Genomic DNA, 23,990 nt, shown 5'->3' on the forward strand with positions numbered 1-23,990 from the left:
CGGAACTATTCTAGAGTCACTCGGCACTGTTCGGGTATGACTCGGCACTATTTGGGTATGACTCGGCACTATTCGGGTATGAATCGGAACTATTCGGGTATGACTCGGTACTATTCAAATTGCGTCGGGGTGTTTTGGTATTGCTCGCAATTTTGTAAATTAAAATAATAAAAGCAGCCGATACTATTCCTCTATTCACTGAGTATTTAGAAGTGAGACTGCTTAGTAGTTTGTTTATTCGGGGTGCTATATATGACAAATTCAAACGCCATGTCATCCAAAATAGACAAAACATGCTAACATCAGTAAGGAACCGTTATTAAAAAGTTGTTTTAAAAACTAATTAATTAGAGTAACACACATTGTTGTTAAAAACAAGTCGAATGATACCACAGGAAACCAAAGGCATGGGATAATATATTGGCGAAAGATAAACGAAATACGCTAGTCAGCATAATTAAGAACAAAAGATACCGCGGAGCGAGAAAACAATCTTACTGTGTAGAATTGCGTCGTGATGTTCGGGATAACCAAGGGAAATGATTGAATGTCGGCTCTATTCGGAAGTGTATCGGCTTTATTCAGGACTATTCTGGGGTGACGGTTATGACTCGGAACTATTCGGTAATGACTTGGTACTATTTGGTGACTCGGAACTATTCGGGTATGACTCTGAACTATTTGGGTATGACTTGGAACTATTCGTGTATGACTCGGAACTATTCGGGTATGACTCGGAACTATTCGGTAATGACTTGGTGACTCGGAACTATTCGGGGATGACTCGGAACTATTCGGGTATGACTTGGAACTATTCGGGTATGATTCGGAACTATCCGGGTATGACTTGGAACTATTCGGGTATGACTCGGAACTATTCGGGTATGACTTGGAACTATTCGGGTATGACTCGGAACTATTCGGGTATGACTTTGTACCATTCGGGTATGACTCGGAACTATCCGGGTATGACTTGGAACTATTCGGGTATGACTCGGAACTATTCGGGTATGACTTGGAACTATTCGGGTATGACTCGGAACTATTCGGGTATGACTTTGTACCATTCGGGTATGACTTTTTGTTTCAAAGCTTAGACAAGCTGTTTTAAAGCTAAATGCAACGCATATACAAAACAGGCAAAGAACCGCTTTACGACGTCTATAACAAAGTGCTCTAAACCACACTTTCCCTTATAATTGACGGAAAAACATGACTTGACGTTTCCAATAAGCTCATTTCACATCGAATAAGGCGGAATATTCCCCTAAGTACTTAGTGAGTAATATCAAACAAAATATCAAATGCGACTTTTGTAAAGTGACATTGAAATTTGAGCTTTTCGTTCCTGAATTCATACGTAGCGCAAGGATGACAAGGAAAAAATATCTTAAATTGCCAAAATCCAAAATGTGAATTTCAGCCTCACGTTATTTGTGTTTTGAAAAGGGAAAATCAGTCTGGAATACAAGAAACTGATGGCCATTGTGAGAAATCGTCCTTCTCCATTTCTTCAAGTGCGCATGTTCAGGGTTTTTCAGTCATGTCCTTATAATTAGGATTGCTCTTACACGAGCCTACGTGTTGTTTATTTGGTACGCTTTGAATATTTGTTATTAGAGACATTAAGCAAGCTGGGCTTAATAGGAGTTGCGATAACACTATATTAAGTGTTCATAATGCGTCGAGATGAAAAGTAAAAAATAGACAAAACATGCTTAACAATGCTAGGAAACCGTTATTAAGAACTTATTAAAACATCACAGGGCTTGTAATATCGTGTTGCATTTTTAACACAAATTTCCACATATATTCCCTTATAGAATCACTGATAGCTTGAGCTACCTGTGAACAGAACCCATAATTTTAGTTGAAATCAAAGCCCCCCCCCCCCCCACCTCCCTCAGGCTCGGAAGTGAGCTGAATGGTTCCAGGCAGGTCTGGTGTAAACTTGCGACTTTCGCGTGCAGCCCATAAATTACGACGTACACAAGGTCTTCTAAAACTGCATATTTCATTCATCTATGGATCAGTTATAATATATATATACTATATATAGTGCGACGCGTGCTACCGTGGCCAACAAGACGACAAGAGAGAATCAGCATACGACATTCACTATTTTGATTGTAACGAACTTCATAAGAAGGATGATTCCGCCGCGCTTTGGTGTATACACAGCCATGTCAATCAGGTATAACATTTGTTTGCTTATTGGCTTCATAAAGCTGTCAAGGTGTTCACGGTAGCGCGCGTCGTATTATATAGTACGTTTCTCACATCCTTATTGGCTTACTTCACAAAGCTGTCAAGATGTTCACGGTAGCGCGCGTCGTATCATATAGTACGTTTCTCACATCCTTATTGGCTTACTTCACAAAGCTTTCAAGGTGTTCACGGTAGCGCGCGTCGTATCATATGGTACGTTTCTCACATCCTTATTGCGCTTACTTCACAAAGCTATCAAGGTGTTCACAGTAGCGCGTCGCATCATATAGTACGTTTCTTGTACCCTTATTGGTGGCAATGGTAGCGCGCGTCACACTGTAAACTTACAGCTATTAAATTTTCTGAGAAGTAGACGAATGAAACGGCCTCGCTCGTTGGCGAATGACTTGAGCATTCCTGGCGAGGCTAGCACGGGTAGTACGGGCGAGGCTAGTACGTTTTAAGAACATCCTACGGCAGAATTCCGATTACTAAGGACAATGGTTGGACTGCTTTGGTAATTGACCAAAGAGCAATACTTATGGAATTTTATACGTTTCCTGTGGAATTGAGGGGTCCAATAGTAGTTCAATCTAATTCGATAAAAATAAACCCTCATATATTTGGCGTGGCAGTGCCCGAAAATAGATAACAATCTATGGGTTTTATCAGCAAATATCATGTTTAAACCGTTTAATACGTTTTCCGTGTTTCCCCTATTACCGCCTCTCCAGCAAGCACTTGACTCGGAAATCAAGCTGTAAAGAGTTATACTGCCCCCCCCCCCCCCCTTTCCCTACCCAGGGTGACTTGACACTTTAAATCGAATGATTACGATATTCTGAACTTCTTCTGTCTGATTTACAAGCGCTGATTTGCCGTATTTTTTTTTTTCAATTCGGTTTTTTTTCCAAAACCTATCGCTACTCAACAGATGTTTAGTGTCGGGCCAGATTTTTCTCAGACCAAAACAGATACCCGCCAAATCGCAGCTTGTGAATGTTCTTGGCTGACAAATCCATCAGACAAATCGGTGAATGTAAATCCACCTTGATGCACAGCCGACGAACTTGCCCAATTACAGCGCGACCAAGAAAACCGTGAACACCGGAAATATGTATGGAATGTTTGTTCTGACCAATCACTCGCGAGATATTCAAACAGTCAACTAGAAACAAGTCTCAATATGTCTCAGTGTCTAAATTCTCGCGTCTGATTCACATTTCACACATATTTTAGGTGTTCACGGTTTTTCTGGTTGCGCTGTAATATTTCGATTGCGTCGCCCAGAGAATTCAGGAGAGCGGAAAATTATCGACTTCGCCCGTCTCCACTGCCGTTGCACCATCTACCTCGTACATGACTTTGAACTTTAAACGCACCTTTTCCTGTGAATGAGAAAAGTCAATTAAAGAAGGCCAATCACGGCGCCATTTTATACTCCCGCTCAAGGGCCAGTCACACAAATCATCCATTTGCATCGGCTAATTCAAGCAAGCAACCAAGATATTCTCAATCAAATATCGTCAATAACGTATCAGACTTCATTCGTAGATTGTTATTTTGAAGTAACTTGCGAATAAACCGCTGTATTTTACACTAACAAAGGAGTGGGTGATTGTCATTCCTTAAAGTCAAGATTACTTCGCCAAAGTAAAATCACAAGAAAGCAAATAGGTGAGCAAGGTGATCGATTGTGTGTCGTTCCTTTGTCGGATTGGCTATGAGCATCAATTTTAATGATCTATTATCCATCGTACCTTTGACAGATTGCCTTTAGGCATGATCGATAGTGTGTCTTATTTTTGACGGATTGGCTATGCATGGCATGTGTGATCAATGTGTCGTACCTTTGTCGGATCAGCTATAAGCATGTACCGTGTGATCGACTATGTGTCGTACCTTTGTCGGATTAGCAATAAGCATGAACCGTGTTATCGACTTTGTGTCGTACCTTTGTCGGATTAGCTATAAGCATGAACCGTGTGATCGATTATGTGTCGTACCTTTGTCGGATTGGCTATAAGCATGAACCATGTGATCGATTATGTGTCGTACCTTTGTCGGATTGGCTATAAGCATGAACCGTGGATCGATTATGTGTCGTACCTTTGTCGGATTGGCTATAAGCATGACTTGCGTGATTGCTGACGCGGGAAGGATTGGGTTGTAGGGCGGTAAGTCGGATCCGGACGGTGGCTGGAGCTTCACTCGCATCGACTGAAACACACAAGCACCAAGTTAACAACACGTACACATTGTGTTCGGCATACATACACACGGAGTTCGGCATACGTACAGCAAACACTATGTTTAAAGTGTATAGATAGATCTGTCTTTAGGGAAACATGAGTATCGTACATGAGACTAAATACTGGTGTCGAATGGTGTCGAATGTGCCGAGCTGTGCCGAGTCTTAGCCGAGGAGAGATTGAGTTTGTACTGACGAGAGACCTAGTTTGTGCCTAAAGTGTACCGGGCTCAAGCGGATCCAGTGAAATTAGAGTGTACACACTCAAAAAAGAACCTGAAAAGGGGATGAAAAATCCACCCTCTGGATCCGTCCATGCGAGTATAATTTTCGGTATTGAATCCTTCAATAGCAGCCCAAAAGTCACACACGAGAAAACAAGTAGAAACGAGGAGATATTCAGCATTGGACAAGGGGGTGGGGGGGGGGAGGGCGAGTATGTTCCATCCTCGGAAACCCAGGGGTATTTTCCTCTAACGTTTCACTCGCGAGAAACTGGGGAACAGTAAGGAACGAACTTGGCAAAAAAGCCGTCACGGCGCCTGGGTCCCTTCCCTGCTAGCAGAGGCCTCGTTTCTCTGTATTTCGCTGGGCTGGAGTTCGCGAGGAAAAGATACCTCTGCCATGGGTCGCAAGTTCGTTTGATCAAACCGCCGTCCACGATCGTGGACGGGAGATCCAGAGTGCATGCTCCGTTCATTAATTACTGGCCACTATTTGAGCCCACAATGACTAGCGCATGCATGAAACGTATATCCGCTGCGGGATAATAAGCCCGCACTCGAAACGGCGTCCTCCGTAGAAATATCACGCGACGAATTATAAAAGAAGCCATTCAATGCCTTATCTTTATTCAGAATTTTCTCTCTAACGAGTCAATCTTCCGTTTACAGCTTTTGCATATTCTTCTGGAAATAGCTGATCTAAGTTTACCAAAAAGTTTTGTAACATTTTCTTCGAGTCGAACTGTGCGATATTTACTCGCCTGCCCAGATGTCTTGAAATGAATCCCACAAACAAGACAAAACTCGTCTTTGCTGCGTTTGCTGTTCAATCATTTTAGTGACGTTTTAGTGATTGAAATTGAACAGTTGTTTTCTTTTTTCGAAGAGGAGAACTAACCGGAGTTTGATTCATGATTTCCGACTAAACCCATGCAAAGCATATTAGCACATTGACAGCTTTCGCGCGATGGTACGGGTTTTGGCACGTCGGTCGCTTATTAACGCTCACGCATGCGCAACAAAAACAGTTTCGACCCATGGCAGAGGTCTCTTTTCCTCGCGAACGCCAGCACAGCGAAATACAGAGAAAAGAGGCCTCTGCTAGCAGGGAACTGGGTCCATTGGGGATTAAACATGTCTAAAGCTGTAATCGATCAATCTTTTTGTAAAACCCCTTTAGGACCAAAAGCTGTTCTGGCTTCAATGAAGACGCTCTAAACGTGTATTTTAACGCTGAAAGGATGTCGGGGATTGGCCGTTCAAAAATAAGAAGTTGTTCACGCTAGACGCCATATTTGATCTCTAGCCAACACAGAGCAGTTAGGTAAATTTTTGATGCATTGTTGGTAAAGCGCGCCTGTGATTGGTCGACCTTGGGAGGTCGATCAATCACAGCTCATCATAGGCCTAGATTTTTTTGGCCAAGTTCGTTCCTTACTGTTCCTCAGGGGTTATTTTTCTCGCGAGTGAAACGTTAGAGGGAAATACCCCTGGGTTTCCGAGGATGAGTATGTTCAAGGCGTGAACCAGAGAGATCAAGTGCGTGCTGATCTGAGGCGATGGCAATCGTGAGACGAGGGTTTGACGAGGGGATACCGAGTGAGGGCCAAGACGATGCCGAGTGTATTAAACAAGGTGTGACGATTGCCGATCTGAGTTGAGTTGCCGAGCGTGAGCCGAGAAGATGCCGAATGTGCGCCGAGTGAGTTATTCCTGTACCTTTGGCACCGCTGCCTGCACGACAAAGCCTTTCACAGCGGACTTGAGGCTACTAGTGGTGGAGATCACCACAATAATCACATCCGAACGGCTCAGATCCGTCGTCGTCTGGAAATAAAAGGGAATTTAAGCAACGACGACGACAATTGAGAATTGGATTGAGAATCCAATAACCGCACGGGAAAATGCGGTGTGGTTTCTTAAGCCTTGATCAAACGGAGGCAGAGTTGATGAGAGTCGATGAGAGTTCAACTTTTGCGAACAAACGGCGAAAGCTCTCATCAGCTAAGTTAAAGGTGCGCGAGTGTGCACCATCAAAAAAAATACGAGTTGGACTCTCATCAACTCTGGTCTCTGTTAAATCGAGGCGTAACTTACTCCATGGGGACCAAGGGCGCTAAGTGCTCATTTTTCTTTTCTTTTCTTATATTATTGATTATTATTATTTTTTTGTTTGGGGGGGGGGGGGGGGGGGCAGCGCGGAAACGAGGCAGTATGCGTTATTTACCACTAACCTTGGCGAAATGGAAGATCATCCGAATACCTTTTTTGTCTAAGACAGTCAGCGGTGCGTGGTCTCCTGTAAGACAAATGAGAAACGGATAAAAAAAGACAAAATCTCCGATAAAAAGTACCGATAAATTGACATTTTCTTTACGCTCTCGTTGACTGCAGACTCTATCCTTTAAGGGATAAAATCAAAAAGCCCAAACTGTCGCGATCTCGTACCAGAACAATGAATACAATACACCAAAAACTGGAAATCGACTCTGCCAAATTTTCGTCTTTAATAAGACTTCTTTAATAAGACGTCTTTAATAAGAGTCTGCCCTGAAGAAGTCTTATTAAAGACGAAAATTTGGCAGAGTCGATTTCCAGTTTTTGCTTTAAGGGATAAGGTTGACTTGTACTCAATACTTACTGAAGTATTGAAAAACTCCGTCTAAGGGCTTAACGCTCGAAACGTCATTGAACCATGGCACATTGCTAACCTACCTGGCAGAACTGAATCGAGTGGGACAAAGACATTGTCCAGCCCGACTGGCTCCCCAGCAACTTGCATCTGTGGGATGGCCAGGTCTGCCCCATTAGTCATAGGTGCAGGGGGTGCATGGGTGGGCGCGGCGGGAGTTGGGGTAGGTGCTTGGGTGGGGGCAGATGGGACGGGGTCAAGCCCAAGGTCCAGAAGTGCCCCGTCACTGCTTGGAGGGGGCGTGGCTGAGGCAGGAGGGAGAGGTAAGACAACCTGCTTATGCTTCTGTTGTTGTTTCTGGTTCTGTAGGAACTCTTGCCCTAGAAGGTCTAGAGAGGTTGTGGGCGTTTTCAGTGCTTCTGTGCCACGTTTGTTTGGTGGTGGAGTGGGTCGGCTTGCTGGGGACTGGTTGATACTGAAACAGGGAAAGAAAGAACAAGGTGAAACTTAGTCTAAGTTAACAGAATCGCAATGACACGTTTGCTAAATGATGGGGGCCCTGTGGAATTCTAGCGTGACAAAGCCCTGGCGGGTAAGTGTTTGTTTATGGCCGTCTTAAGCATTTTTTAATCTCTCTTCTCGCTTTCCGATATAGCTCAAATTTAAACAGTTGGGTATGAAAGAAAGTGCTTGAAATGCAGTAATTTGGTAAGAAAACATGCTGCAAAGATTTGTAAGATGGCTGTAAACAAACTAGAACTTGCTTTTGCACTCAAATTCTGTCAGCTGGTAAAACGCCTCACTGGAATAAAGTCTTAAGTTTTAAAGAAAATGACAATAATTCTCGTCAACACAAGGTCTGTAATTAAAGTTGAGTTTTTATGACTAGCGTATAGTTTTGATCTCAAAATTGACAGCACTGCATTCTCCATTCTCTAGTATGGTCTTGTTGTAGCAGTTTTATCATTTTTGAACCCTTAAGCCTTTGTTTGCTCTATTTATATGCGTTGTAATCCAATCTTCTTATTCATTTCTTTAATGTGACGTGGCATAAAGGAAAAACATCTCTTAAATATGCAGTGATATGAAAAATATGTACCAACTGCAAACAGGCTGATTTAGGCAGCATGATTTTGTTGTATTCGACATTATGTTTTAGCCCTGAATTACACACTGTGACTTTCGTAGTCGAGCATCGTAGCATAGTGGAAGGCTAATTTACACTCTACGACTTAGTTGTAGAAGTCTTGCATACAACTAAATTGGCTGTCTAAATCAGACTTTAAAATAACATACCCTGAAGGTTGTACTGGCGCCACACCTCGTGGCCCTAAGTGTCCCATTCCTATAGGGACATTTTGCTGCATGAGTCCGGGTACCTGGGGCATCCTCATGTCAGGACCATATCCTCTAGGGGTCTGGTACATACCACCAGGATATGCCCCTCCCCCTGACATTTGGTGAGGCATGGACGACACTGGGCGGACCATCCCGACGGTGGAGGTGGCTTGGGAATAAGATGGTAGGGAGTAGCCAGGAAAATTCCAGGAATTTTGAGAGGTGTTCTGTAATGAGATACCAAGTCATTTGAATTTTGTCACAGACTTATATAGCGCAACCCAACATGAAAAAGAAAAAAAAAATCCAATATTTGACAAACCTTCAAAAAGATATGACAACATTTCTGAAACCTGAATACATCAAAGGTACTAATAATGTCCTTAAACTTCCAAAAAAACTTATGTACTGTACCCTATTTACTCATGTTTATGCTAATTTACCTGGCTTACTGATGATGGAAGTCCTTGGGAAGTAGCCATTGTCTGAGCTGGTGCATCTTGTAACCCTACAATGGCAGATATCTATCAATGATGCGCTGAGTGGTACATAAGCAGAGGAGCAGTGTGTTTTAGGCTAAGCAACCACATGAATCGGGGGACCAGTACTACCGAGATTTTGGTACAAAGAATTCTTGTTGAAGGGATTCAAAACTGACACTAGAAATACCTTAATGGGCATCATATATCATACATGTAAAAGGTGGGGTTTTTTGTTGTTGAAAAATCCTAAAAGAACTCTTTATTTTGGACCATAAAAGGTATTCTTATACCTACCGTAAGCCTTAAGGGGTGCCCCTTTCAAGCAACTACATCATTTAAGTATGTCCTAAAGTCATCTTACATGCACTTAATGTAATTCCAAGATGGGACAAATCAAATCTATTTTCATGGCATACACAGCACACAATCAAACAGGATAAGTTTTTAACTACACCAGTACTAACCCAAAGCTAACAGTTCATTCTCCAAGACAGAAGACAAGCCTTGCTCCTTAGTCGGACTATCGGAGGTAAGCCCCAGGTCGATCAGTGACGATCCAGTAGGGTCTGCTGTGGCTTGGGGCTGTGATGGAGGCAGTGATGAGGTCCCAGGCACCTCAGGTGCTGGTGAGCTCTCACTGACCCCAACCTTCTTGCGGTACTCATCTATTACTCTTGTGAGCTCATCATTTGCTCTGAGGATCTCGGCTAAGAGAGTAGAGAGAACAACAAATTCTTAACTCTTTCACTAGAATTCTGTTATATGTAGCTTGAATAGCATAGACACAGCTGCTCTAGAGACATGTAGTGGTGAAAGGTCGGGTGAAAGAAAGGGTGATAAAAAGACTGAATTATCTTCACCACCAGTAATGTATTTGTGCCACTATCTTCACAAGTGTCAAGATCAATACAACATAATTTTCACTCTAGCCAACATCGCTATAATGTCACAAGAAATTTCAATATGAGCAAGAAACTTTAGATGGGAAGAGGGATGGAACAAGATGTGCGACAGAGAGGTACAAAATAATCTTTGGTTTGAAAAATGAGGAGATGAACAGGTAAGGATAGGATCACAGAGGAAAATAGGTGAAGGGACAGAAGGGCAGGGGAGAGGAAATAAAGGAAGGAAATGGATGGAAAAGGGGACTGAGATCAAGGTAAGGTCCAGAGTGGTAGGAAATGTGAGGAAATGGTTATTAGGAAAGTGGAATGGAATGGGTATGAAGGAAGAGGTAAGAATGTGGAAGGGAAAAATAAGAGTAGGAAATGTGAGGACATGGTTATTAGGTAAGTGGAATGGAATGGGTATGAAGGAAGAGGTAAGAATGTGGAAGGGAAAAATAAGAGTAGGAAAGATGAGGAAATGGTTATTAGGAAAGTGGAATGGAATGGGTATGAAGGAAGAGGTAAGAATGTGGAAGGGAAAAATAAGAGTAGGAAAGATGAGGAAATTGAAAAGAAGAGGATAGAAATAAAAAGGGAAAGAAGGGAGATGAATATTTAAGAAAGAAAAAGTAGGATAGAAGAGAATGGGGAATAGGAAATTGAAAAAAGGAGAAGAGCGGCAAGAGACATAGAGATGGGAAAAAGAAAAAAGGTTGAGAGATTAAAGGATGTGAGGAAATGGAATGGGGGAGGGGAAAGAAGATGAGAAGATGGGTTGAAAAGTAGATGAATGCAAAAGAAGATGGTGATGAAAAGATGGAAAAGGAGGAGGAAAATAAAGGACTGGATAGGAACAGACAGAATAGACATACCTAAGCCTGCATCTCCCTCTTCAGTAGCTGCACTTGCCAGTCTAAAAAGAGTGGGTCTCATTTTTTCGCAAGACGAATACAGCTCCTGCATAAAAAAGTAGTGAAAAAGGAAATCAAAATCCAAGTACTGTAGCTTTTTTACCCAATATCAAAATGGACTCAGTCTATTATGCAAAGCAACAATTATGTCAAAATGCAAAGGTGACTTTTCCCTTTTAAATGTGTAAAAAATGACGAAAAAAGGTAAAGATGAGATCAGTCAGTGGATTATTAGCGGAGCACGTGAGCGGAACCCCATACCTAAGAAAAAGTGGTATAATAAAACAAATGTGGTAACACATCAACTTGAGTTTTCGTGACGCGATCTTTTCCGTCCGTCCCTTAAAAGCATCGTACAACAACCAAACTTGGAAGGTGTCATGTATGTGTCTAGGGAGGTGCAAATATGTGGTCACGTGATTTGTGACGTCATCGAGGACGTCACTAGAATAAAGAATATGCTGACGTCATCAAAATAAAAAAATATATATTTCATTGAAGAAACATCATGTAACAACAAAACTAGGTAGGTGTGATGTATGTTTCAAGTGGGGTGCAATGCGATGGTCATGTGACGTCATCAATGACGTCAATAAATTAAAACTACCCTGACGCCGAAACATCGTATGACAACCTAACTTGTTATGTGTCATGTAGATGTGGGGGAAGGGGGCATGTGTGTCGGGTGATCTGTGGAATCGCTGACGTCGTCAAAAACAGAAATATAATAATATTTAATATTATTAATAATATTTATTATTAAGCGAAAATTTGCAAAGATTTAGTCGTTTGGAGCTCCGCTTTTAGGCAATGCCTAAATCTCTATATTATTTCATGACTCCTTGCACGCTACCTTCATGAGCTCCTTGTCTTGGTTTGGGGATGATGGCTGGTAGTGGTTGAGCATGTCCATTAGTAACTTGGCATTATTACAAGACATCTCAATATCCTGGGTCCTCTTGGCTGCCTTTTCATTCTTTATTTCATCCTGATGAAGAGAACACAAATGTTTTCATTTTATTCCCATTCAAACACATAACATTTCATCAATAAAACCATCCCAATTTTATTAAGCATGAAATAATGCATTGATAATAATATTTTCTATATTTCAATATTCAAAATAAAATGAAAGCAACCGTGGCAGGCAAGTCAGATCCAAGGTCATACCAGGGGCAGCTGCTTAAAAGTTGAAAAGTAACTTTAATCTTAATTTAGAAAGTTAGAAAACAGTCAAAATCAATGCAGAAACAACTAAAAACAACTGTTGATATGTTTTAAATAGTCCTCACCGGTTTATCTGAAATTTCACTTCAGTTATATCAAGAAGTTTGACAATCAACATCTTTTTCATAAGAACTTATTCCTCCCCACCAGGCCGATTAGGTTCTTATAAAAAGGGTGCTTAAAATGCCAAACTTCAGCCTGTTTGTTCTTAACCTCCAGGTTCTTATATGCAGGTGTTTAAGGTTGTCAAAATTACCACCCAGGTCCATCAAATGGACTTGAAATCAGATAAATACAGTATTATGGTCTGTTTCTCACATCAAGCAGATGTGATAGTACATCTTACTCTGGGTACAGGCTGTGTACCTTTATTTAACCTTAAAAGCGCATAAAATGTAACCAATTACATCCACATATAATCTATTTACAGAGAATTGATTCCTTCCTTTTTATTGCACTATGAAGTTGACAGATTTTATTCAGGAAACAAAGTATTCCCCGTATGGTGTACCCGTCTGACCATTGTTTTGATCAGTCTGTTATGGCGTACCTGTCTGACCATTGTTTTGATCAGTCTGTTATGGCGTACCTGTCTGACCATTGTTTTGATCAGTCTGTTATGGCGTACCTGTCTGACCATTGTTTTGAACAGTCTGTTATGGCGTACCCATCTGACCATTGTTTTGATCAGTCTGTTATGGCGTACCCGTCTGACCATTGTTTTGATCAGTCTGTTATGGTGTACCTGTCTGACCATTGTTTTGATCAGTCTGTTATGGCGTACTTGTCTGACCATTGTTTTGATCAGTCTGTTATGGCGTACCTGTCTGACCATTGTTTTGATCAGTCTGTTGGCCGCTTGCAAATCCTCAGGGTGCTTGCTTTTTAATAACCGGGCAAGAAGCTGAAAGCAAAACAAAACAGACTTTTTTATAGGGCAAAAAGCTGAAAGCAAAACAAAACAGACTTTTTACAGGACAAGAAGCAAAGCAAAACAAAACAGTCACACTATACAGCAGTGTAGCAGAATTCCCCTAAAAACATACTGGGACAATTTCATGAATTTCCACTCTGGGCATGTCAGAGTTTCTATGGCACCTCCCCCTTTTATGTCTTGCACACCCCCCCCCCCCCCCCATCCCTTCCTGGGTCTGCCCCTTAAAGTGCCCCAGTCGGCCACACCTTTGTTATTGTTTTTAAAATTTAAATTGTTATTCAATTTGAGGAAATCTAGAAAGAATAATCTAAAAACAAAGTTTTATACTGTAACGGTATGACCATGTTCAATTGAAAAGAACACACCACAATTAGCATCTTCAAATCAGCTGATGAACATGGATGTCTCCTGCACTTGGTAATTTGCAAGGATGACATAATGGAATCTAGCGGAGACTCTTTACGCACGCACGCTATAAAAGGGATAGCTCCACCCCCTTTTTGGCAAGCTCTAGTGCAAGTCGTCGTCATTCACAACTAGACTTCATTGAGTGCGGACCTCTGTAACCGCCGGAAGAAAACATTATAAAACATTAAAAAAAACATTAAAAAAACTTAAAGTAAAGCCGTACGACAAACTACGACAATTTTAAGAACAAAAGAGTGTTAAACAGCTATCAAGCATATTTGTTAAAGTGTTTGAGGCCCATTGTTTACAAAAAAAAGAGCAAAAATTGTCCTTGAGAAATCAAACACAGCGCCCGCTCGTTTCAATTTAAAAATAAAATTCAAAAACAGGGCGCATGCGCTCTTTTGAAATGGCATCATTATAGCGTGCACGTGTGAAAACAACGAATTTGAAATATTTATCGCTTCAAAACCTTTCTTATCCTCACTATTTTTCGTTCTGTTTCAAGAAACAGCTGTTGATAAGGTTATGTTTGCTTAAATAGTGTGTTACCGGCCACTCTAGAACCCTCTTTTAGTATTTTGGTCTCTCGCTACGGAGCTCTGCACTCAGTAATGTCAAATGACGAATGACAGCTTGCCTTAGGCAAGTCTCTTTTATAGTGCGCATTCGTGTTTAAAAGCCAAACATATTTTCAAATTCTACTCATAGGAAGTCTAACCTTGGACTTTTCCTCATCCTCTTCAAATATCGTATCCTGTCTGGGTGGTCGTTTAGCTTGCGTTTCCTTGGAAAAATAAGGAAAGGTTACCACATAAAATGTCAAAATACAAAACACCTCGGAATAGATTGCATTTGGAAAAACAGCAGTCAAGAAAATACTTAAAACAGATTATGAGAACATCATAAGTACATCAGAGGAAATAAATCAACCCAAGGTTGAAAATCATGCTTTATGCACTTGTGGAAACAGAGTATCCAGCTCTTATGCCCAACATTATTAAAACTGCTCCGTTTTCAGGTGTAAACATATCATTTCAACCTAATGTTGATTAATTTCTCTGATTCTACCAGGCCTAAGCAGCCTTACAATTTATTACTTGCTATTATTATTTGCGTGTCTAATAGCTTTTTTAGTCATACCATCACAGCACTTACGTACCTCATATGCAAAGAGATATGGATCTATTGGGTCCTTAGCAACAACACCTGAAATAATTAAACAGTATACAGGCATGAGTTTCATTCAATTAAATTCGTTATTTTTTTTTTCACAGTTACATAAAAACATTCCTCCATTCTTGGATGCACTTACAAAATCAAAAGTATTTCTGGTTCCAGTGCTAGGAATTACTGTATGTCTTGAGCATTTGGTAGAATCCATGATCTTCATTCCTTTTTCAGGGGGTGGGATATGTGGTGGAGATTATAGGAGATGGTGAGAGATTTTCACAGGGATTATGCATTCGTGATCTTGTTCTTTCCGACTCTGGAAGGGAGTGTGGGGCAAGGGGTTGTGTTGGGCATGGGTATTGGAGAGGGGGAGGGTTATAACAGACCTTGAGTCTTGAGCATTTTGTAAGCATCCATGATCTTGGTTTCTTTAGGAAGACCCTTTGTCCAGCTATACAATAGTTCTATAATGCGGCTTTTGACAGACGGGGCAGTCCACTGTCCATCATACTGAAATGATTGCATAGAGAAAGGCCACAAATGAAATAACAAAGAATGAAGTTATAAAAAATAAGAGTAAATGTTACCCCTCTTATTATAAGAAGAAGTGAAAGGTCAAGAATTAGGGCAAAATATTAAATAATATTTATATTATTCGTTCTTTTTCCAACTCCCCTCAATAAAACTTTAAAGTTTAGACTAAGGACTTGAAAATCAAGGGCCCAATTATAATATTTTATACATCAACACTAGTAAGTCACATGCTCTGTATAAATATATCTAAAACGATGAAAGTGTGAATCTATTTATTCATACAGTAAAGGTAAAAGAAAAGAGACATCTTATGGTACACATACCTCACAAGTAAAAATCAAGTTATAGATGAGATCAAGAGAGTACCTTTGCCGAAAGCAATTTGATGAGTTCATTGAGGAACTTGTATTTTCCAATCTCTTGGTGGAATTTTTGTCCACAGTTTTTCACACATGCTTCAATCAACTGAAAGATAACATTTGATAGGATTGACAAGAAATGTTAATCATACAGTAACAAGAAATATTCTTGAAAATTCTAATGAATTATGGAGCAGTGGAAATGGCTTCTTGCAAATGCTAGTTGAAAAGCTCTTCAAGTACCAGACCACAAGCTTAAACACAAAACTGTGCTGTAAAAGGTAAAGGAGTGCCCATATTTTAAGCCTTTTAAGTCAAACCTGAATTAAAATGAACCAGTTATAACAAATCTTGAAGCAAGAATATAAATTGCATCAATTTTCTTTTGTATCATCCATTTCCTTTGCAAAAAATAAAACAATTCCTTAAATATGAAATCAGAAATCACAAAGGGTACCAAATCTTGCAAAAAGATTGCAAGGATTAGATTTGAATATGGAATACCTGTCCATTAATGAATTGCCCACCATTTTGGATTATGTTTACATAACTTTCAGACACATCAAGAGGGAGCGGGAAGTTGGACAGGTAGGGGGTAGTTGAAGAGGGAGGGGGTAGTTGGAGAGGGAGGGGGTAGTTGGAGAGGGAGGGGGTAGTTGGAGAGGGAGGGGGTAGTTGGAGAGGGAGGGGGTAGTTGGAGAGGGAGGGGGTAGTTGGAGAGGGAGGGGGTAGTTGGAGAGGGAGGGGGTAGTTGAAGAGGGAGGGGATAGTTGGAGAGGGAGGGGGTAGTTGGAGAGGGAGGGGGTAGTTGGAGAGGGAGGGGGTAGTTGAAGAGGGTTTAAATCGCCATTTTGCGGTGCGTGAGAGAGAATTATTTCTAGTTTTGCGTTACAATGTTTTTTTTTTACTCGATGGGTCATTTTTCGGCATATTTTCCTATTGTTTGAGATATTTACAATTTTTTTCGAGTGTCCAATAATAGGTACCACTACCTTATTAATGTGATAAAAGTAAAATATTTTGAAAACATTACGTAAATCCCCAGGTAAACACATAGCATAAAGTATTTTACATTATAGTAAAAAACTATTCAAATTTTATAACAACTTGCACTTATCCTGGTTTTACACTTAGACAAAACAATTCGCTTGAAACACCCCCATTCATAAAAATCAAAAAAATAAAATTAAAATTTGAGTACCTCCAACGCAACCAATGATTCCCTCTCGTTGACGCTTCTGACTTTTTGAGCGAGATATCGAGTCGCTACCTGTGGTCTTTTAAACACAACGCAAAGATATAAGTATTCGAAATGTGATTTAAAATTCACCTGACTTCAATAATAGCCACAACTTCCGTAAGACACTCACCCATCGGTAGTCTTGTTAACTTTGTCCCAGACAGCTATGAAATACTCTGAGCTATCTTGAGTCTTCGCCGGATCCACGGCACGGTCTGTAGTGCAGAAAATGTACATTTTAGCGGCGGGATAATGGTATTATTCACGGTACAGGCCTGTGATACTCACCTATCAAAGACTCAACAGTCTCCTCCATCTTGGATTTCTCAACGACAAGCGCCTGCGTGATGATGGTCAGCAATTTTGTACCACAGGAAGCCCAACGGGGAAAAAAAGATGTGCTTAACTTAAACTTCTTATCTTCATCGAATTGCTACGTATTTATTGCCCGTCAAAGTTTGGATATAAAAAAACATAACAATTATGAAATAAGTTTATGAAAAATTGAAGAAAAAGCAGTTTTATCTGTTGGCAAAATAAAACCAAAATTATATCATCATAGATAATATTTCCTATTTAATGATTGCTTATTTTCTTTATTTGTAATAAGATGAATTTGAAATACAATTGTTTTTCAATTTACGTAATCTGGGCTTCCTGTGTAAGCGCGGTTACATTTTCAAAAAAAATCCAAGATGGCCACCGAATTTGGTTTTCGGTTGTTACGCGTAAAATTCAATGAATCTTGCAAATCTAATCATTTTTTGTATTTCAAGAAGCATTCAGTAAGAGAAGAAGAGTCCCTGCGTCCATCTGATAAGACTTTATTCGTGATCAACGTTCCCCCTTACTGTACAAAGGTAAAATTCCTATATCGTGTCGTCCTACTATGTCACACGTGAGAGTTGCGATTGTTTGTTGATGACTGAGTATTTCTGTAATATATATGTACCTCACCTTACTATGTTGCACTTAATAGACTTTGATGATGAGTGAACATAAAAGAAGTAAGATAACTGAAAACCTGCCGCAGCATTTGATTGTTGAAAGCTTGTTTTGTAATGGTTCCAGAAGGATTTAAGGTACTCGTACCTATTATCGGCCACTTTTAGGTTTACGCTGAAATATCTCGCGAACAAAATAAATTAATTCCTCATAATTTGCAACGAAGATTCTTTAGCTATTTGACATGAGTATTGTACAAAAATATTTTTAATCTACCGGTTTGTTTATAGAGGAAACGATAATTTGTAGAGGGTGTTTGACCCGCACCCTGGGACATCAAACAGAATGGCGGATTTGCTGAGCGATTTTCATCGCGATTGGTAAATGTTGGATATCTTTACGCCTTTTTTCGTCCTCGCGTTTTCAACTCAAAGACAATTTATTGTGCCCTATTTTACGGTGCATATGAATGAATTGCCCTAGCTAAGCGAAATAATGAACAATCGTAAAAAGCTTAGTAAAACATTTTACGGACGTTGTTTCTTCGAGTCGATGTGTCATTTTCGGCTTGTTTTTCATAGTTTACATAATATATGACATTATTTTCAGGTGGCTGATAATAGGAAGTGGCCAATAATAGGCACGAGTACCTTAACTCTTTTCTCTTTGTTAAAAGGCAACTATACTATATCATGAGATTAAACTTTGAAATAACCACCAACCACAAATTAAACACCTCACCTGGGACATAAAAAATTACATGTCTCTAAATTGATGTGTCTGTATAACTTTCTCCCTTCAGCTTGCCATAAAGAAACTATTTGGTAAATGTGGAGGAGTCAAATCAGTGTACTTGCACAAGCAGCCAGGGAAAGTCAAGGAAACTAAAACGAGCCTTTTGAATACAGACAATGAAGTTAAAGGCTTTAAGGTTGCTTATGTTGTGTTTAAGAAACCCTCATCACTTGATGCAGCTCTTAAATTAGATCCAATGGAAGTGCTGCTTCTTTCAGATGAAGATAATCCAGTACTCACAGGAGTGAAAAGTATGAAATACATAAGGTTACAGCTATAGTACAAATTATAAGAAATCCTGAATAAGCCTTTAAATGAATGCTTTGCATTACTTGGAATTTCTCATGAGTGTGAAATGGCTTCTTTAAAAAAAGGCCAGTTATGCTGCCGTTTAACACTCCTACAAAGTGCTGTAGTCACACAAAGAATCTGTTTCCATCCGCAAGTAACTGATATATTTGTAAAAAAAAAATATCGTTAAATCAGAATTAATTCATTGAAGTGTATTGAAGTGAATATTTTGAAGTTTTGCCTATAAGCCATTGTCCATTTCAAAAGATAAATAATAACAAAAAGTTGTTGACTGTCATTCTATAAGGGACACTTGCATCACTATACTTTGGAGATGTGAGGAAAATATGAAAGAACAAAATAATGTTTAATCTTCTTGTTTTTGTCAACCAAACCTAGCAAAGGATGTTGATTATAACAGAGGACCTATTTCACTTACCCTATTCCATTTCCCAAGGTTTGAGTAAGTGTAAAGCCTGTACAAAAACCTAAAATTTCATTGCTTAGCATTTTCATCTTTATTTCAGATTGTAGAACTAGTGTACATGCCTGACGAATAGAAGTTCATTTAATAAACTTGGAAGTTTCTTGCTTACTCTGCATAATTCCAATAGTTTCAAAGCATTCTAAAATAATACTAAAATCGCTCTTCAAATGCATGAGTACCTGACTTTTTAAAATGTGTTTACTGACTGCTTCTGCTTTTATTTCAGAGTGGAGTCATGAATATTCCTTGCGGTACCCAGACCCATTAACGCTACAAGAGGAAATAGATACATTTATGAGAGAGTTTGATAAAAAAGAAGAACAGGTAATTATTAAGATATACAGTACTGTATAGTATTTTAATATCAGATTTGTATCTTCAGTGTCTAGGAATAATTACAAAAACCCCAAATAGTCGTGTTCTTGAACCAGAAGAATAAATACAATACACCAAAAACAGGGTCAGAAATAGCTTCTCGCAGAAGGGGTGGTTTGGCTCAGTGACAAGGGAGGAGAGGGGGGGGGGTAATTAATTTTTTGTAACACTTGTATTCCCGACTCACAAACACACAAATATCTACATTAAAAGGGCAGTTTTATCATTAAATTGGCAACAATCTGGGTGTTTCTTAACAAAAAATACTTCATCACTTTACTGGGCACTTTGTTAAAACGTGCAGCAAAGGAGATGGGTAGGTGTATACCTTAAATGAATGCTCTTTATGGCAACCTCTCACCTAACAATTCTCCCTTTGGCAGTCCAACAAGGGGGGGTGTAAAACGCCATGAATCCTCCCCCTTTATTCACTACTGGATACATGGTGCTTCCCCCACAGAACATGGCATCTTCTGTGCAAAATTTAAATTTGCTCAGTTTGTACTATGTACAAGCTGTACTAGGCCTAAATCTTACACATCAAACTTAAATAAATCTATCTGTAATTGCTTGCTAATACATTGTGCTTCGTGCATAAAAATACATGTCCAGTTAAAGATTTATAGAAAAGTACAGTACATGTTCCCTTTTTTGGTGTTCTTTCTACTCCCTAACCTCAAAAGTGGACCTTTTGGTTGAGTAGGGTTAGGGGTAGGAACACACCTCATGGTTCCTCCCATTACTTGGTTACGTACTGTACCGGCCTGCCTATGACAGATTTTAATAATGTTTGAATTAAGGCTAAAGAAGCAGAGAAAATGGAACGAGGCCAACCTGATGAAGAGGGCTGGATCACAGTTGGTAAAGGTGGCAGAAAACCAGGGGCTACGAAAGTAGACGCCGCAGAGATACAAGAAAAAAGGAAAAAGAAGAAAAAGGTATTTGTTTTCTTCAAGGTAGCATAAATGTTATTTTTTGCATGTACTAGTACTTCAAATAAGACTTCTGCCTTGAAATATTGCATACAATACAGTAAGGGTCCTCCCTCCTAATAAATAATGTAAAATCGCTGAAGTGAGTATTCAACCCTTCAATTATATTTGCTAGTTGTGAATATTGTCCTGCCCAAGATAAAAATAATGTTAACTCTTGTGTATCTTCTTGCTTGTCAAACAAATCATCTTTGCAAATAAGCCACTACTCATATGTAGGCTTTCTCTTTCTCTGTTCAAAATTATATTGATTATTTGAATTCTTTTTCAGGCCCTGGTAAACTTTTATCAATTCCAGCAACGTGAAACAAAACGTGAACGTAAGTGAATTTACCTGCCCCCCCCCCCCCCCCAACTTAAATAATTACCATCAACATGAGACTTGTTTTTATGTAGGGCTAGTTTTTTTTTTCTATGATCACCCTGATCGTGTAGATGGGTTAGATGAGATTGCGTTTTTTGTATGGAAACACTCTTGAAATGTTCAGAGATCGATAATATATGTATATTTCTGAGGGCCATCCGTGGTCAACATACTCGGTAATTCCTTATTGAAGAGCCGCCAAATCTTGGCCATTCAATACTGTTATACTTCCTTTGTACAATTCCCTTCTCTTCGCCCTTTCAACGCTAGCTACATTCTGGATGTGGAAATGAGATTTGATTTTTTTTGTGTGTGTGTGCTCTCCAGATATTGCTCAGCTTCGGAAGAAATTTGAAGAAGATAAAAAGAAAATAGCCGAAATGAAAGCAGCTCGACGATTCCGACCATATTAACCCATCGTTGTATAGATTTTGTCATTTATATTAAAATGTAGCACAAGCAATCCAAGAGGCTATTTTTAATACTTTTAAGCTAAGTATTGACTAGCTTATTATAATTTTAAAGATCCTTTTGAATGACCAGATGTCTATTTGTTAATACTATGTGGGAGAGACTAGTTTTTTTAATGGTTTTTAGAGATTATTGTTCATCTTAAAACGTATCACCGACTTTTATTGTTGTATAATAGTCCCCTTTTGATCAGTTAATGTAAATACAAATATCTTTTAAGATATTTGGCCACTTTATTACAAAAAAAAAAGACATTCAGCCATGCTTAGAATAATCTATGCCCCTAGCTGATAACCGGTTTGCAGGAAAAATAAAGTGGTTCAATACACTTACTTCTTAGCCTCCTCCGCCGGCAACTCTATTGGCAAAAAAGCGCTGTGAGCGGTTTGGGCTACCTGCGTTCCGGGTATCTGGGAACTGAAGAAAGAAGTTTTGCTTCCTACACATTGAGTCCGGTTTGCGTTTTCGATTTTTTTTTTTCGTTTTTTTTTCCCTGTTTTCAAGAGATGCTTGCTGAGGAGGCTACTTAAATCTTCACATAGGAATGCTATCGTCTCGAACCCAGAAGGAGACAAAAAAAGAGAATAAAAAAAATAGTCCTCGAGGATCCCATCGTTAACGTGACACTCGACCTGTTATAATTGTTCAATGACCTGTACTAGACTAGAGGGAGTAATGTCTCTATCAAACGGAGATGAGAGAGTTTCAGTCGTTTTGGGTTATGAGATCAAACGACTTATTCAAATTGGACTGCAGTATTCATCCGAATCTTGGTTTACATGTTATAAATTTAACTTTTGTGGTTGACCGAAATATTCTCATTCACGCGATCGAACAGTGACAATTCTCATGTCGAACTTTAAATGTTGCAAGTGAGTAAGAGTGCGTTAGTGCACGGTCAAACGGACATGAGAGGTGGAACTCTCATCGCCTGCCATTTACTCTTATCTCCGTTTGATCAAGATGCCTTTTAAAGCCGCATTGTCACCAGTTTACTTCCTTTCGATTACGTTAAAATCTCCGATGATTTTTAACGGAAAACGCGAAAAATATTTCAAAATATTGAATTCAGTGTGTATATTGCAAGTTCCTTCGAGGATGTGATTGGTAATTTAGAGTGGATGGCATGTTAAATATCTCGGATTCTAATAGATTCTTTTGCCTTTAACGGTTGAGGTTCCCGTCGGACGTCTCCGGAAGTGAACTGGTGACAATGCGGCTTTAAGGGAGGTGTAAAAGACTTGACAATAAACATTATACAATACTTTATTGCGATGCATTAAAATATTTTATTACAAAGCAATACGGGATTGCTCATTTTGGTACGAGAAAAACTCAGCCTTTGATTAACCCCGCCACCCCCGTCATTCGGAAATGGCCGTTTTAAAATGCTAATCGCTATTTAAAGGATGTCAACAAATATTGGAAAGCTTTTCGTAATCATCTGCGTTTTACCCGAAGTTTATTGATTTTCAATTACCCTCGAGGCGAAAGTTCCCTCCATCCACGCCCTAAAAACCGTCAAAAGCCAGTAGCGGATCTGGGGGGAGGGTTTAGGGGGTTTATCCCCCCCCCTTGGTCTGTCAGAAAGCAGAAAAATTACCCCCTCCCCCCCTTTGTCACTTAGCCAACCCCCCCCCCCCCCCCCCTTTAGCGAAAAGCTAGATACGCCCCTTAAAAGCTATGACCAAGATGGCGCTTCGGCGCGACTCAGCTATTAACTTGCCGTTCCTTCTAGAAGAGGAAGTGAGCGGTTGCGCTGAGCGGGTATGCTAAACCCATTCAACGTTTTATCTTTTAGTCATTAGACAATGAAAAATTATTTTGACAAACTTATTTTAACTGTCGAGGGTAAGAATGGCACGTACCTGATATCTAAATTAAGTGTTTAAAACACATGCCCTCGTCTTTGGCACTTTTGCATATCCAAATACGTGTAAACTATAAGATGTATTTTATTTGTAGAAGTAATGCTTTATTTGTGTAGTGCTTTGTAGTGCAGTAGATAAACATTTATTGGCCTATTGTCGTCGTAGTACAATTCGGTCAATCGGTGTATTTACTTGTATTTAAAAGATAGCCACATAAGGTACGGCAGATCTTTCTCTAGTTAACATGTCTCGACGGGGAATTTATAGTCTGAGCATATTCAGCTTTAAAAAGTTACTTTTTTCATAGACGCACTTGAAATAAAAGAAAGACAGAATAAGAAAATTTTGCCTTAGTCAAATCATGTTACTATGGTTGCGAATGTCTGGTTTAAGATTGCTTTCTAATTGACTTCAAGGAGAGCAAAAATAAAATAAAAAACAGAATATTATTCCAGTAGCTCGTCACTGCGATGATTATCTGCCTCTTCATCTTCGTCTTGCTAACCGATTTATCGCATGTGAACATGTAGGCTGACTGACAAAAACACCAAGCACGGACGACAATCTGCCCCCCCAAGACAACCAAGA

General features: G+C 39.7%; 2 protein-coding genes across 2 annotated transcripts; one reads left to right on the forward strand and one right to left on the reverse strand.

Moving 5' to 3' along the window:
• Positions 1–1,995: 1,995 nt before the first annotated feature.
• Positions 1,996–17,200, reverse strand: LOC5516873 (ADP-ribosylation factor-binding protein GGA1). Its single transcript, XM_001636913.3, has 18 exons — positions 17,100–17,200; positions 16,942–17,026; positions 16,773–16,848; positions 15,579–15,677; positions 15,065–15,188; positions 14,668–14,714; positions 14,227–14,292; positions 12,984–13,064; positions 11,787–11,921; positions 10,895–10,979; positions 9,600–9,842; positions 9,097–9,161; positions 8,612–8,880; positions 7,399–7,790; positions 6,918–6,982; positions 6,403–6,510; positions 4,318–4,428; positions 1,996–3,596 (listed from the first exon to the last, which is right to left on the reverse strand). The coding sequence occupies exons 1-18, from the start codon at positions 17,125–17,127 to the stop codon at positions 3,504–3,506; spliced, it is 2,172 nt and encodes a 723-aa protein (XP_001636963.1). The 5' UTR covers positions 17,128–17,200; the 3' UTR covers positions 1,996–3,503.
• A 281-nt stretch (positions 17,201–17,481) lies between these two features.
• On the forward strand, positions 17,482–22,834 carry LOC5516874 (ribosomal RNA-processing protein 7 homolog A). The gene is made up of 6 exons (XM_001636863.3): positions 17,482–17,671; positions 18,559–18,802; positions 19,556–19,653; positions 20,505–20,642; positions 20,968–21,016; positions 21,388–22,834. The coding sequence occupies exons 1-6, from the start codon at positions 17,507–17,509 to the stop codon at positions 21,471–21,473; spliced, it is 780 nt and encodes a 259-aa protein (XP_001636913.1). The 5' UTR covers positions 17,482–17,506; the 3' UTR covers positions 21,474–22,834.
• The last annotated feature ends 1,156 nt before the right edge of the window (positions 22,835–23,990 follow it).

This window comes from Nematostella vectensis, chromosome 12 (assembly GCF_932526225.1).
Source record: "Nematostella vectensis chromosome 12, jaNemVect1.1, whole genome shotgun sequence".
Classification (NCBI taxonomy): Eukaryota; Metazoa; Cnidaria; class Anthozoa; order Actiniaria; family Edwardsiidae; genus Nematostella; species Nematostella vectensis.